The 17415-nt window shown below is 37.4% G+C and overlaps 1 protein-coding gene across 1 annotated transcript; it reads right to left on the reverse strand.

The window, feature by feature from the left end:
* Window positions 1-14538: 14538 nt before the first annotated feature.
* LOC144253507 (transmembrane protein 185B) lies at window positions 14539-17097 on the reverse strand. The gene has a single exon (XM_077795592.1). The coding sequence runs from the start codon at window positions 16947-16949 to the stop codon at window positions 15897-15899; it is 1053 nt and encodes a 350-aa protein (XP_077651718.1). The 5' UTR covers window positions 16950-17097; the 3' UTR covers window positions 14539-15896.
* Window positions 17098-17415: the final 318 nt, after the last annotated feature.

Below are 17415 nucleotides of genomic sequence, written 5' to 3' on the forward strand. Positions count from 1 at the left end.
ACACAGGCAAGACAAAAGTTTCTGATCAAGTGGAATACTAAATTTAGTGAGTAGAATGTTTAACCTGGAACATTCAATCTGCTATCAACATAGTTACAGTTGAGGTTAACATAGTTATAGTTTTTGTGAACATAGTTAAAATGGATTTTTACCAAAGTGATTCATTTGAAACAGAATGAGGTGTCATCTTCACAGAAATTTTGGAGAATGAAATTGTATAATTCTTCAATATGACCAATAAATATTAATCATTTTTTTTGTAGTTGCTTTTTTGGGTGAGGAAACCTAATTTTAATGACAAGTCAGAGTGCTAAAAATTTAATTGATATTAATAAGAAATGGTAAACATTCTGCAGCACCTGGGTTAAACTTATTTAACCAAGAATTACCTTGACTACCAACTTTGTTAAGAAAGACTGTGTAGTACTTTTAAGAATAAATATTAACATGATATGAAGGTTTCTTTTAAGTAAAAAGAAAACATGCCTACATTAAATTTGAGGAGCATTTTCAAAATCACCATATAAATTGGAAACTTTCCAGAGAATAAGATAGAACAAGATGTTTTAGAAGTCCCTGTAAATTAAATAGCAGTATTTTTAAATAACCAAGTACACTAACAATTGAAATAGATCTCTGGAAATATTGCAAGGGAAGTTTGGCCAGTAAAAAAAATAATAATAATAATGGTAGGATAATATTAAGTGGAGACAATATTTAGAAAATGAATTTTACATATACTAAATTCTTATGTAAAAAAGGAAAGTATTTGAAAGTATTTTACTTACAGACATTTTTAGTTAATTCATTATCTCCCTAGTATGAATTTGTATAGTATAATCTTTTCTGAAATATTTCAAAACCTCACAATATCTGATAATATCAACAAATCATTATTTTCTTTTAGTATTTGTAAGTATTTAATATAAAATTATAGTCAGAGAAGAAAAAGTAACTAAATTCAGTTTGAATAAATTACTGAATATTTTTGTTGTGTGTATGTGTGTATGCATGTATATTTTTATTGAAAATTAAATAAGATATTTTGAAGAACTTTTTAAACTCTAGTTAAACATCCAGCATCATCTTTGTCCAAGCTTCCTTCTAACATAAATTTCTTAAATATAAGAAAATAAATGATTTGTCTTTAAGAAGTAAGACACTAAGAAATAGAGTCTCTCTGGAGACATTTTAGGTAATATTTTATTTTATACCTGAAGTTTCATATCAGAAAGAGACTTACATTTGCTCCTGATAGTTCTTTAATTTGCTTATTCTTCCACCCTTGTGAAAATATGTATTCATAACAAATTTCAAGAAACTTAAGATGTTTTTATTGTTGCTATTCCAGAGATTGACCCCGCAACATTTAAGATGGCGCCTATCCCAAGATTATTTATTATTATTATTATTATTATTATTATTATTATGTGTGTGTGTGTGTGTGTGTAAGGGTTTTCATTTTATTTTGAGACAAGGTCACACTTAGTTGCTGAGGCTGGCTTTGAACTTGGGAACCTCTTGCCTCAAACTCCTAAATCATTAGGATTACAGGTGTGTGCCACTGCAGCTGGCTAGATCACATAATATCACAAAAATATTAGCAATAACATAACAACAGGGGTTTCACTAGACTAAAGTCAAGGTATCCACAGGTTGTATTTCTTCTGGGAGACTCTGGTGGGGAGCTGTGTTCTTGTTCCTTGAAGTTCTAAGTAGATGCTGATGGTGAGGGAGGGAGGCCCTCGTTCCTTTCTGTTGGATGAGGGCGATTTCTATCTTCTGAAATTTTCCTGCATGACAGTTCACATGGACCCCATCCTAAATTTTCAGTCAGCACGTGCAAGGGTAGTCTTTTCATACTATGAAGTTCTCATTCTGTTCTCACTTGTCCCTTCTCCCTGATTTTCTCTTTAATATTTAAGAGCTCATGTGCTTAAACTAAGCTCACCATTGTCATTCAAGGTAATCTTTCTTTTGATGTTCATATTTGTCACTTGTGGGACTCCGAGTTTTGGGAATATTTTTTTTTCTTTTTTATAAATCTATATGTTAGAGTAGAAAACTTTGAGAAATATGAATCTAGAATATTAAATACTGACCTCTTTGTCAAATTTTGTCTCCTCTTTTCTATCTAATAATAGACATCCTTTCTTATGAGTTGTTTTCAGTCACTTGAGAAGTATTAAATTAGATGTTTTCCCAGGAAAATCCAGAGAACAATGTACTTGACACTATAAGAAAATGGACCTTGCACACTGTACTTACCTACCTGCTCTTTTCCATTGGTGCTAAGTAGCTTCAATTTGTTCTTTCAGATCTGTATCCAACATCTCTTCTCTGCTGTTGCCATGGACTGCTAATGAGCATAGGTATCACCAACAGGCTACCCTACACTGTGCCTTTCAGTTGAATTTGTTTAATATAAAATTCCAATACAGGAAGGGAGGTGATGAGTTGATTGAATTTCTTCTTTTGCTCTTCTTCTTAAAGATTCACCATGGGCTAGATGTGCATGTTGACTAAAAGGCACTTCCCCATCAAAGTCGCCCATCTCTAAAATCTCCTAAATGAGTCCCATGTACAGATTCTTCTTATTTCTTCAAGCATAAGGGCTCTGTCATTAATAGTCTCACTTAGTTATCTTATACCATATCCATGACTTTAGAAGTAATATATTATTTAAACATAGGTCAAATTTTCCTAATATTTTTCTCAGGGTTTTGGCTCAAATATTTCATGATGATAGACTCTTCTTATAAAACTTTATCTATTTAGTTTGTAGCAGAATGTGTGGAAATAGGTGTTTTATTTTGATGGAGAACATTATAATTAGCTAGTAATACTGAATAAATCAATATTAAAATTCACGTCAAAGGAATAAAAATATCACTGGTCACTATGTTATTATTTAGAAAACACATTTAAGTTTCATTTACTATTTTAAGCTCTAGTTACATGCATTATTAGATATTTGAAGAATACTCTTAAAACTGCAAAGTGGTTTTCAAGTAAATGTTTTGTTTTCAAATCATTTTTGTGTTGATGACAAAACTCTGTTTTTTTAAATTATATTTTTGGTGGAAATTTAGCATGCAGCAGCACTTTTTAAAATGTGTTCAGTATTTATTTGATTATTTTTGCAACAATGTAGCAGTTTTGAGTTATCTTTGGATTGCAAAATTAATAGTAACCAAGCATTTCTACCTAATTAAATGACAACTAGTGTTCAGTTTTAAAATGTAAGTACAATAAATTTCAAAATTGGACAATTTTTTATGAGAAAACAATTGCCTTCCAGGTATTTAGATTAGTCAATAGACTCTAAAAAGGCAATTTAAATGGATGAAATGTCTTTGTATTTCAAAGATTTTTGATGAGTTAGAAAATGTCCATATTCAAGATTCAATCAACATTTTATTGTTATTATATCTTCATCCCTTATATACATTTTGAAAAAAAAATTATATTGCTGATTTTTTAAAAGGTGTATGAATTCACCATACATGATTGATATGCTGGAGTGTAATATATAACAAGACATGAAGAACTGTTTTACAACTTTTTATATGTGGTCATAGATCCTATTAGAGGTCTATAGCTCTCCATATCCACTGCTACAGACTTATATTAAAATAAACTTGGAACTGGGCATGGTGATGCACATCTGTAATCCCAGAAGCTGGGGAGGTTAAGACAGGAGGATCACAGTTCAAAGCCAGCCTCAGCAACAGAGAGGTGCTAAACAACTCAGTGAGACGCTATCTCACAATAAAATACAAAATAGGGCTGGGTATATTGCTCAGTGGTCAAGTGCACCTGAGTTCAATCCCTGGTACCAAAACAAAAACTTAAGTGTCTCCCAAAATATAGTAACTGGTCATTTCATTGCTTTTCATGTTAATGTCAATCTTATAACTCCCTACTTTATGCAGTAGTGAGGATAATGTTTTAAGTGAACTCATTTAATCTTCTCACTTTCTTGTTAAAAATTTTGTAATGTTTCTGCATGGGCTCAGTATAAGGTCACAACTCCTATTTTGATGTAGATATCTACTGCTATTTGACCCTTGCTTTCCTTTGCAACGTAATGTCTTAAATCTTTCTGAAGAATATCTCTTGGTGTTCTGTATATACTGAAGTCCTTGCAGTTCTCCTAAAGTAAAAACTTGTAAATATTTTATTTTCATTAACCAGGAAGAAAATAAATACTACAAGAAACATAAGTGCCCAATCTTGCAAATTTTTATATTTTGCTGAGTAAGGTGTTTCATATATAAATGAATAGAAAGGTAGATAGGTAAACAGATGATAGAATAAAATTTAAAATGTAAAGAAGTTATGCTATCTCAAGAAAATTTAAAAGAAATGCATACATAAATTTATAAAATAATTTCATTAAAAATTTTTTAATATTTCATTGTGAACCTTCTCAAAGTTCAGTATGGCATGATTTCTATCTAAGAATCACTCAAAAACATTTCATATAAACAGTTTGTTCTGCCTGAATGTTCCTCTTTGCTTGAATTGAACATTATTATATTCAGCATGGGATGTTTTCTTCTTCCATTTGGCCTGTACTGTGTCTCAGTTTAGATTTTATTTCTTGACTAATTTTTGCCTACGTTCTACAAGAAAAATGGTTTTTATATTCTGCATATTTCATGACATCCAAACATCACCACTGCAAATCCAATATTTTATCTGATTATTGATAGTTTGTCTCTGTCTGTTACACCTAAGATTCCCAACATATTTACTTGAGTCTTCTTAATATTTATCTACTTATTCCAAACTTGTACAGACTTAGGCATGTTGCTAAAACTAAAGACCAGATACAACACTAACTACACCATGATTTATCTTTGTACATATGTGATTCAGGAGTAGTTATTTAGGAAACAGATTTGATGAATCAACATCAGTGTCCTCTAATCATCAACTAAGTAACTTTCTGTTGTCTGGTTATAGTTTGGACTAGCATGAGTTATTCTCCCCTTAGCAAATATTGAAAGAATAATTTCTAGATATGTGATCAATAAGAAATAGATACACTACTAAATGGTCATTACCTTAAAATATGAAGAATATTACCAAAATGTATATCAGCTTCATAAGTAACAGAGACACCCCTTATGATTAGGTTGATTCCTTAATCGCTTGGGTTTTATACATTTTAAACCTTTTTAATAACTTTATTTTATTTATATATATTTTATGTGGTGCTGAGGATCAAACCTGGTGCGCCGCAAGTGCTAGGCAAGCGCTCTACCACTGAGCCACAACCACAGCCTTTATATTTGTTGTAACAACTCTAGACTATATTGCTTTACATTTAATATATCACTGTTTCTCCTTAATAATCATTCACAATCTTGCTTTCTGATAAAATTCCAGTCAATGGATAGAAGTTCATGTGCCCTAAATAAATACACTTTTAAAACATATTCTTTTTTTCCCTTTTGGATAAAGTTGTGTCTTTTGTTTGTCTACTAGTTTTCATTTTCTTAGGTTTCCTAGGAATCATCTCTTTTCATAAAGATCCTATACCATAATACTAAAGATCCTATTTTGCATATGAGTTGAAGCTTCCTATTTTAACTTACTCACATGAGTCTTACCAACTATGATATGTGGGTGTGAATACTTCTCCTATTTGTAAATGTATCTTAAAATCACCATCTACCTGTCTGTAACAAGTTTGGGCAAAATCAAAGTTGGCAGAAAAAATAGACAAATAGGTTTAGCAATAAAGCTAATCACCTGTGTTCTGAAATGTTTTCACATGTCAAATTCTGATCTTTGAGAATAAGTATTAATGGTTTTTCCTAGAATTAAAAAAAAAAAAAACTCATCACAAACATTTGAAGGAAAATAAATGCATATTGTAAATACCTTAAATTTTACAGAAAAAAAAGTAAAAAAAACAATTAGCTTTCATATTCTTAGAATATATACCTCTGAAAAACTTGAAACAATCAGGCTCTACCTTCATTTTTCTGTTTAACCAGGGCACACATGATAGAAACATATAAATAGTTGAATTGTACATTTGCATTTATGTGTATAAAATGAGCTAAAGTATTTCATTTGTTTTTCTGAAATGATAACTAATAAACTTAAACAAAAAAGAGTATTTGGCATTATTTATCATTATTCTTCTTCATGCTAATAATATTTATAAGGGTAATTGATGCTACTTCATACAAAATCTTTACCTGGCATTCAGCAATTTCTTTACCATCATAAAAAACTATATACTAAAATAGTAAATAACTTGTTCAGGGATGCACAAGCAATGAGTCTTAAACCTTGTAGGTAAAACTAAGATGTTGACTCTGGACTTAATCACTATATGCAATTATCTTTCACATGAATCTCCTGTAAAGAATAAAACAGCAACACCCTGCTGACTTGTCTTTTTAATGATGTCACCTTGGGATGTAGAATATTCCTCACTGACTTACTTCTTTTTAAAAATCTCTCCAAAGAAGAACTGCTGAAATTTATTGGTTAATTTATGTGTCTTACTTATCTTGCTTACAAAGATACATTTTGTGATGTTGAAGATCTGAGCAACCTATTATAGCAGGTATATTAGTATCTACATATATTTGATTATTTGATTATTTGATTCTAAGTTTATCTTAATTACTATTTCTCTGGGTTTCTGGTTACTTTCAAAGATGTGTTTGTGTTTTTGTATGTTTCCTCAACTTCATAAGGCAAAAGGAAAAATGATGTAAACAAAATCTAAAGATCATCATTAATTTTGTCATTTTGGCATTATTTCACCTGAAAATCTGTTTTACTAGCATACCTTCAATATTTTCAATAATAATATAATGACTGAAACATTTAGTGTGAAATTAACATTACACACATCTGAAAAAGGACAAAAATTGTTTTCTATTTAGGCTGATATACTTTAAGGGAAAGCCTAATTGCTTTTTATGTGCAAAATTGAACTCAAGCCTACAGTTAATTTATTAGGTACTTTAATAAAATTGTTGAAATCTTCCCAATTATGTTTATAAATAACCTCCATATTCTGATCTCAAATATACTTTTATTTCTGATTCTGAACTCCTTTCACAAAGAGTGAAATTAGAATATGCCAAATAAAACATACCTGCATTCCAAGTGGTCATAACTTGGAATCAGCAATGTGAAAGCAGAGCTCTTTCAGTCAGCACTAATATTTTTACTGATTTACAAGATTTCATGAGGCACCTCAAGATGGGTGATATACTCAGCCCAGTGCAGTATTCTTCATCAGTGGCTTTTATTTGTACATATTGACTACAGTTACCAGTCCTGATTCTGGAGTTATTCTCAGTCTATTTACATAAGTTCTCAAGTTTTGCTGAATGGTGTGATTATTCAGTTTCTGCTAGAAGATACTCTTGGGTTGACTGTTATTGACAATTCTAAGTATTCATGGTTGACAAAACAGCACTGTGCCACATTTAGTTGTGCTCCTAGCATTTCAGGTTATATGTGACTATAATCCATTATCAGAGTTTAGGGTTTTCCCCTCTTTTTTATAATCACTCAGAAATTCAGGACCACTTCAAAATGTGATTGCTCTATTAAGAAAATATATGAAACATGTTAAGCTAATGCAGAATTTCATGATATCACATATAACATTATATATGTGTTGCATAAGTCTCAGAAGAAATAATAAATTAGATAGAAGTTCTAGGAAAGTAAACCCCTGTGAACGGAGAACAATAATGGTGTATCTTAATCTATACTTTTTTATGTGCAAAATGGATCTCAAGCCTTCAGTAATTTATTAGGTACTTTAATAGTACTGTTGAAATCTTCCCAATTATGTTATAAATAACCTCCTTATTCTGATCTCAAATATACTTTTATTTCTGATTCTGAACTCCTTCCAAGAAGATGATAATTAATCCAAGAGTGAAATTAGATTATGCATGTATATATTCATAAATATGATTGAAATTGTCCTGAATTAAGTAATTTCATAAAAACACTAGTATAATTTTTAAAATAAAATACACATATACATATTTAGATAAACACTCCCTAATTTGTATATATGGTATATATGTAGCTGTTTGTAATAGTTTTATATGTTAAAATCTACTATACATATACAAATACAGAAACATACGTGTATGCATGCATATACACAGATACAAACATACAAACATACTTTTCTAAGTATATTCAGTAAATAACTAGCATTGCTATTGTTGTTATTATTATATTGATTAGTGATAATATATAATGATAATTGCCAAATTTTTAAAGATAATTCTGCATTTTTTTGGCTGTATATCCAGATTTATTTATTTATTTATTTATTTATTTATTTTTTTTTTTTATTGGTCGTTCATAACATTACATAGTTCTTAATACATCATATTACATGGTTGATTCACATGGATTATGAACTCCCGCTTTTACCCCGTATACAAATTGCTGTATCACATCAGTTTCCCTTCCATTGATTGACATATTGCCTTTCTAGTGTCTGATGTATTCTGCTGTCTGTCCTATTCTCTACTAACCCCCCTCCCCTCCCCTCCCCTCCCCTCCCCTTTTCTCTCTCTACCCCTTCTACTGTAAATCATTTCTTCCATTTGTATTATCTTGTCTTACCCCTCCTTTCCTCTTATATGACATTTTTTATAACCCTGAGGACCGCCTTCCATTTCCATGCACTTTCCCTTCTCACTCCCTTTCCCTCCCACCTCTCATCCCTGTTTAATGTAAATCTTCTTCTCAAGCTCTTCGTCCCTACCCTGTCCTTGTTCACTCTCCTTATATCAAAGGAGTCATTTGGAATTTGTTTTTTAAAGATTGACTAGCTTCACTTAGCATAATCTGCTCTAATGCCATCCATTTCCCTCCAAATTCTATGATTTTGTCATTTTTTAATGCAGAGTAATACTCCATAGTATATAAATGCCACATTTTTTTTTATCCATTCATCTATTGAAGGGCATCTAGGCTGGTTCCACAGTCTTGCTATCGTGAATTGAGCTGCTATGAACATCGATGTAGCAGTGTCCCTGTAGCATGCTCTTGTTAGGGCTTTAGGGAATAGACCGAGAAGGGGAATAGCTGGGTCGAATGGTGGTTCCATTCCCAGCTTTCCAAGAAATCTCCATACTGCTTTCCAAATTGGCTGCACCAATTTGCAGTCCCACCAGCAATGAACAAGAGTGCCCTTTTCCCCGCATCCTCTCCAGCACTTATTGTTGTTTGACTTCCTAATGGCTGCCAGTCTTACTGGAGTGAGATGGTATCTTAGGGTAGTTTTGATTTGCATTTCTCTGACTACTAGCGATGGTGAGCATTTTTTCATGTACTTGTTGATTGATTGTATGTCCTCCTCTGCGAAGTGTCTGTTCAGGTCCTTGGCCCATTTATTGATTGGGTTATTTGTTATCTTATTGTCTAATTTTTTGAGTTCTTTGTATATTCTGGTTATTAGGGCTCTATCTGAAGTGTGTGGAGTAAAGATTTGTTCCCAGGATGTAGGCTCCCTGTTTATCTCTCTTATTGTTTCTTTTGCTGAGAAAAAACTTTTTAGTTTGAGTAAGTCCCATTTGTTGATTCTATTTGTTAACTCTAGCGCTATGGGTGTCCTATTGAGGAATTTGGAGCCCGATCCCACCGCGTGTAGATCATAACCAACTTTTTCTTCTATCAGATGCCATGTCTCTGATTTAATATCAAGCTCCTTGATCCATTTTGAGTTAACTTTTGTGCACGGCGAGAGATAGGGATTCAGATTCATTTTGGTACAAATGGATTTCCAGTTTTCCCAGCACCATTTGTTGAAGATGCTATCCTTCCTCCATTGCATGCTTTTAGCCCCTTTATCAAAAATAAGATAGTTGTAGTTTTGTGGATTGGTTACTGTGTCCTCTATTCTGTACCATTGGTCCACCCGCCTGTTTTGGTACCAGTACCATGCTGTTTTTGTTACTATTGCTCTGTAGTATAGTTTGAAGTCTGGTATCGCTATACCGCCTGATTCACACTTCCTGCTTAGTATTGTTTTTGCTATTCTGGGTCTCTTATTGTTCCATATGAATTTCATGATTCTTTTATCGATTTCTACAAGATATGCTGTTGGGATTTTGATTGGCATTGCATTGAACTTATATAGGACTTTTGGTAATATCGCCATTTTGATGATGTTAGTTCTGCCTATCCATGAGCAGGGTATATTTTTCCATCTTCTAAGGTCTTCTTCTATGTCTTTCTTTAGGGTTCTGTAATTTTCATTGTATAAATCTTTCACCTCTTTTGTTAGGTTGATTCCCAAGTATTTTATTTTTTGGGGGGATATTGTGAATGGAGTAGTTGTCCTCATTTCCGTTTCAGAGGCTCTGTCGCTGATATACAGGAATGCCTTTGATTTATGCGTGTTGATCTTATATCCTGCCACTTTGCTGAATTCATTTATTAGCTCTAATAGCTTCTTTGTAGACCCTTTTGGGTCTGCTAGGTATAGAATCATATCATCTGCAAATAGTGATAATTTAAGTTCTTCTTTTCCTATTTTTATGCCTTTAATTTCTTTCCTCTGCCTAATTGCTCTGGCCAGTATTTCGAGGACTATGTTGAACAGAAGTGGTGAGAGAGGGCATCCCTGTCTTGTACCAGATCTTAGAGGGAATGCCTTCAATTTTTCTCCATTCAGAATGATGCTGGCCTGTGGCTTATCATAGATTGCTTTTACAATGTTGAGGTATGATCCAGTTATCCCTAATTTTTCTAGAGTTTTGAACATAAAGGGATGCTGTACTTTGTCGAAAGCTTTTTCTGCATCTATCGATATGATCATATGGTTCTTATTTTTAAGTCTATTGATGTGGTGGATAACATTTATTGTTTTCCGTATATTGAACCAACCTTGCATACCAGGGATGAATCCTACTTGATCATGGTGTATAATTTTTTTGATATGTATTTGAATCCGATTCGCCAGAATTTTATTGAGGATTTTTGCATCAAGGTTCATTAGAGATATTGGTCTGTAGTTTTCTTTCTTTGAAGTGTCTTTGTCTGGTTTCGGAATCAGGGTGATGTTGGCCTCGTAGAACGAATTTGGAAGTTCTCCCTCCTTTTCTATTTCCTGAAATAGCTTGAAAAGTATTGGTGTTAGTTCCTCTTTAAAGGTTTTGTAAAACTCTGCTGTATATCCATCCGGTCCTGGGCTTTTCTTAGTTGGTAGTCTTTTGATGGTTTCTTCTATTTCCTCTATTGTTATTGGTCTGTTTAGGTTGTCTATATCCTCCTGGCTCAATCTAGGCAGATCATAAGACTCAAGGAATTTATCTATGCCTTCACTATCTTCTATTTTATTGGAGTATAAGGATTCAAAGTAGTTTCTGATTATCTTCTGTATTTCTGAAGTGTCTGTTGTGATATTGCCTTTTTCATCCCGTATGCTAGTAATTTGGGTTCTCTCTCTTCTTCTCTTCGTTAGCATGGCTAAGGGTCTGTCAATTTTATTTATTTTTTCAAAGAACCAGCTTTTAGTTTTGTCAATTTTTTCAATTGTTTCTTTTGTTTCAATTTCATTAATTTCAGCTCTGATTTTAATTATTTCTTGCCTTCTACTTCTTTTGCTGTTGTTTTGCTCTTCTTTTTCTAGGATTTTGAGATGAAGTATGAGATCATTTATTTGTTGGTTTTTTCTTTTTTTGAGGAATGAACTCCAAGCAATGAATTTTCCTCTTAGAACTGCTTTCAATGTGTCCCATAGATTCCGATATGTTGTGTCTGTGTTTTCATTTAACTCTAGGAATTTTTTAATTTCCTCCTTGATGTCTTCTAAAACCCATTGATCACTCAGCAACCTATTGTTCATTCTCCAGGTGATGTTTGATTTTTCCTTTCTTCTTTTATCATTGATTTTCAGTTTCATTCCATTATGATCAGACAAGATGCATGGTATTATCTCTACCTCTTTGTATTGTCTAAGAGTTGCCCTGTGACATAGTATATGGTCTATTTTTGAGAAGGTTCCATGTGCTGCTGAGAAAAAAGTGTAGCTACTTGATGTTGGGTGGTATAGTCTATATATGTCAATTAAGTCTAGGTTGTTAATTGTGTTATTGAGTTCTATAGTTTCCTTATTTAACTTTTGTTTGGAAGATCTGTCCAGTGGTGAGAGAGGTGTGTTGAAGTCTCCCATGATTACTGTATGGTGGTCTATTAGACTCTTGAACTTGAGAAGAGTTTGCTTGATGAACATGGCTGCTCCATTATTTGGGGCATATATATTTATGATTGTTATGTCTTGTTGGTGTATGGTTCCCTTGAGCAGTATGAAGTGTAAAACTGGAGGAGGAAGAGACATCCCAACATCCTAGCTCAGGAGTTGGAGGATGTACTCTGTAAGGTGGCTTTGGAATGCCTCTGTCCCTCAGGGAAGGGACCAGCCACTGTGTGAGGCTTAGCTGTAAGATGGGAGACTTTTTTTTTTTTTTTTTTTTTTTGAGGTGAGCTTGGAAAGAAGGGTGCATGCCAGATAGCCAAGGAGGGGGAGCAGGGGCTTTTGTAACTGTGATGTCTCAGTGTCTGCAACCCTACCTCCCCCTTCATGGGCAAATCCTCTACTGCATGAGTTTGAGTGAGTCCTGCCTCTTCTTCCAGAGCTACAGAAGCAAGAGCTCTTTTCACATCCTGGAGGCTACAGAATGAACACACATCTGAGGCTCACTCCACCATATTCCTGATGGTCCCTAATGTATGACCTTGACTGGGTTTCCAGCTATACAACTTCCCAAGATCCCTGTGTGCTTGCTGAATTTGACCCCAGCCTTCCTGCCTATCTGTGAATACCTGTGTCCTCATGGATTCTTTTCTAAGTCAGCCCGGGAGAGGGCTGGGGGAAGGCCCGACTCCACTCCGCTCTCCTGTATCCCACCACCTGCTACCTGGCTGCTCTCCCTGCACCTGGCCTTGACCTCCCATGGTATCCAGCATAACCCTGCAGAGAAGCACCTTCATAAAACTGTCCTGCAAGAGCTGCCAAGCCTCACCAATTCACTGAGGAGCCTGAATGCAGTGTCCTCCCCTCACACCTCAGGTCCTCAACAGATTCTTTCAAATGGCAACAACTTAAACATTACTTAAAAATTAAAGAATATTTGTAAAACAGAAGGCAAGAAAATAATTCATGATCCACCATATGTTTTGTAATTCCTTTAGAATGACCTTCAAACCAAAGAGGTCACAGGTGTGGCTATGTGCTTTGGCCACCAGAATGCAGACGTGACATAAGTCACATACGTGAGCAGGTCATAATACGCTGCACTGTAGAGAAATAGAATAGACATGAACTATATTTGTGCTTGAAAGGTTTAGCTTAGCCTCCTTGTTTTTCTGCCATGAGAAAGAGGAACACAGCTCAGGGAATGTTGTACCTTCAGCCAGGCCCCAGATCAAACTCTTGCCTGGAGTGTGGTTGCAGGCCACTGAGGGTCTGAGGTTGTTCAGCAGTAAAAGTTGTTTTGCAGAAGAAACTAGACTGACAGAATTGACATGCTAAGTTCCGTGAGGTCACTGTGCCCTGATCACATAAACCCTCAGGCACAGCTGAGGTTGCACTGACTTCAGATCAACAACAGTTCCACAACCTGTCACTTGGCTGTTTTTATCCAAGTATGAAGGCAAGACAAGGGCCTGGCAGGGGACAGCTTAAGGTGGGAAGCTGTTACCACACTTCAGGCACTGGCTCGTCCACACCACATACTGTGGGAGAGGAGATGATGATGGCTGGGTGGGTGTGGAGAGGGACCCACCAGGGTTAACGGACTATACCAGCTACCCACAAGCCCTTACCCGGAACCTGTAGCCAGGAGGGGCTGCTGATCCCCCTGTAGCCCCCAAACCTGCCCTTTAATTCCTCCAACACCTGCTCCTTCACTGCTCAATTTTAATGTTCTTTTCAGTTATCTTTGGGGGGCTAAGGGGAACCGAGAGGGGAGCACCTGGCTCCTAAAAACAAAGATGGGCCTCAAGTTCCAGGTAAAGGACACTGTGAAGCTAGCGGCACCTTCCCACGGGTTTTCCACAGCTGCTCTTAGCTCTTCCCTCTAAGGCACATGGCTGCGATGAGCACCATCTACTCACTGCCATGGGAGGCGAGGCTCGCACTTTCCATATACACTCCCAGTGGGCAGGAGCCACATCCCCCCGGCTCTCCACGGTATCCCCAGCTGCCCAGCACAGAGACTGGCTCAGTGTAGGTCCTCATTCCCACATTCAGCTAGCAGGTATAAACCCACCGTGAGAGGGCTAAGGGGAGGGGAAACGCTGTTGCAGCCAACATATCCCAGCTGTGGAGTCCTCAGGCCAGCAGGCACTCAGCTCCCTAGGATAGCTTCTCTGTCACTAGCCATGTGGACCAAGAATATTACTTTAACATGGGACAAAAATGGTGAATTTAGGTTTATCTTTTTCTTGAAATGGAACAGGTCTGCCTCATGGCTAGGGAAAAGGGTGTAGTTATGTACTCACAACATGGAGAATAGTTTAGAAAATTTTAAATAAGTTGCTAATAAAAGTGGGTTCCCTCTCATCTTCTCCCAGTAATTTGAGCACTCCTTTTCATTACAAACTCCTTTTCAAAGTGTTTATTTGTTCTCAGTCAGAATATCACTTTTGAAGGGTCTGGCTCTACCCTTCTGATTCTGGTGTACCACCAGTATCTGAACAAACACTGTACTTTCCTAAAAATAAAACCTGAACTATTGTTTCTCTACAGCTGACAGACCAAAAAGTCTGGACCTTAAAATAAAAGTCATCTTTTGACCATTTTTGGTTAAGGCTACTATCTTCAGCTTTTCAATGACAAGTAATGCTTTACATCACGACAAACTAAAATTCTAACACCCTGAGAAATGGACAACCATTTGCTGACTTTGGTTGTTCCTCAATTGTTGTTACTACTTGTGGAAAAATTCGAGGTGGTAATGTATCACTTTATGGCCTGGTACCACACTGTGTCCAAAGGGTGGTGGCTCCTCCCTCTACTAACAGGTACTAAGAGAGACCTTAAAATTGAATATTCAGGTCCACAGGATTTTCAACTCCTACATTTATACCTAGTACTTCGATATGATCCCATAAGAGGGTACATATGAACATCTTATGCAGTCTTTATGTACATCTGCAATAGACATTTATCTTCACATAGAAACTTAAAAAAATACTTTAACATAATACACTGTACTGCAGAGAACTAGAATATATTACACTGCTAAAATATTCATATAAATACTATATATGCAGATTCACTCCATTAGAAAAATTCGTCTATTACAATATTAACGACCAGTATCAGCAAAGCCCAAAGAAAAACTATCTTAACAGTGGGGACACTAGAAATAACAACTATGAGGTTTATAAACCAGTGGTGGAAAGAGAATTCTATATATTTGCTATTCTGTCATAACAGGCACAATAATCTGAAATACAATTTTACAGACTAGCAATGTATAAAAATACTTTTTAAACAATACTGTTGACAGGTATACTAGCACTTAAAAACAACAACCACCATCAAACAGTTGTGTAGTTATTTCTTTTGAGGACCTACTAAAACAACTTACTGCCCTTGGCTAGCTCTTAAACATCGACCTGGAAAGCAAGTTCTATCACCCATGTGCACACACCACACACACACAACCACAGATTAAAACAATCTCCTCTATGGTGCATACTGATGAGTCACTGATCCGCATCAATCTCACAAGGCATGAGCTGATGTGTTTGGAGCCTGTTTCCAGTTCCAGGTTTGGGATGGATGAACAAAGAGGCAAAAGCAAGGTGGAATTTGTGTGTGTGTATATGGTTTCTATTTCACGTAAGGGCCTTGGGTGGAAAAGCGCTTAGTCTGGCATATCAATATTTAACTTGGGGGGTGGAGGAACATATTTTCCAGGGCTCTGTGTTATAACCACCCTGGCCTTCTTTCCAAACATTGGAGCAATTTTTGGAGCTTCTGGACCGGATGTTTCCTCAGCATCTTCGCTATCTTCATGATGGAGATCATATGAAATGTTCCCATATTCTCTTAAAAATGGGAAAATTTCAAGCAGAAACTGACAGAAATCTCTGCGAATACCAAACCACCAATGATTGCCTCCTTTTCGCCTAAACGTTGTAGCCATCAAAGTTATTAACGAGAGCCAAAGGGGGACAAAGATGGAGATGTAAGAGAATGTGTTGTGCCCATCCAATCTGTGAACCAGTAGGACCTCAAAAGTGAGCAGAGGCACCACAATCGTTATCCAGCTGATGGCCATGGTGACATGAGTTCTTCTCTGTTCGGCTACCACATCCAGGGATCGCAGGAACAGAAGGGACCAGACGATGTAATACAGGACGACCAGACAAAGAAACGACATGAGGATCCACAGGGGGACGAACACCACCAGCCACGGCCAGTGGATAATCCTGTCCAGCCTCAAGGCAATAAAGATGAACTGCAGGATGTTGACTGAGCACAAGATCTCCAGCTCCAGCGACCTATCGTGTCGGAAGCCCCAGACGCAGGCGGCCACAGACACCGGGGAGACGAAGAAGAGTGGCATGAAGACCAGCAGCCAGAAGTGGGTCCCTCTCTCCACACGGTCACAGACTAGGACTTCGAACATGAGCAGCAGCAGGTGGATGCCTACGGCGATCAGCATGGCTTTGAACTCTACGCAGGCCTCCCCCTCGGTGCGGTAGCGAGGGTTGCGGGCCCAAACGCCAGCGCCCACCGAGGCGCCCGCGATGACCAGGAGCTTCCACAGCCATATGGGGGCGAAGACGGCCCAGTAGCTCCACTGGATGATGCCGTCCAGACGGAGGGGCAGCAGCACGGAGAAGAGCAGCAGGCAGGCGTAGATTAGGAACTTACTCGGGTTGAAGTCCTGGAACAGGCCCCTGGGGTTCATGGCGGAAGCCGCCGTCCACCTGCCCGAGCCTTCTGCTCACGCGGCTCGGCGCCCGCGTCCCTGCAGCTCCCAGGGCCCGCCGCCTCCTTGGCTTGGCCTGCCCCGGCTCTAGGTGGACATCGGCGGGGGCCAGCCAGGAGGAGGCTCTGAGCCGGGGCACCGAGAGACCGGAACACGTGCGCGCGCGGTCACGTGACCTGGCCGGAAGCGCGCTGGGGCACGGCGTGCGCGGGCCCGGGGCTGCGCGGCGTCTACGAGGGGGGCGCTGCCTCGGCCCCGCCGCCAGCTGGGTGGGGGCCCGCTCTGTTTGCTTTCATTCCGCACCCATCAGGGGAGGCACCTGCTGCGTGCAGCGCCCGGAGGGGCCGGGAGCGCTACCGAGTCCTCAGCTGGCGCGTAGGCAGCGACCGGGCCACGACCTCAGGCGGACGCTTCCTGGCGGCGGCCGGAACGAGGAGTCCAGATT

Source organism: Urocitellus parryii, chromosome 1 (genome assembly GCF_045843805.1).
Source record: "Urocitellus parryii isolate mUroPar1 chromosome 1, mUroPar1.hap1, whole genome shotgun sequence".
Classification (NCBI taxonomy): Eukaryota; Metazoa; Chordata; class Mammalia; order Rodentia; family Sciuridae; genus Urocitellus; species Urocitellus parryii.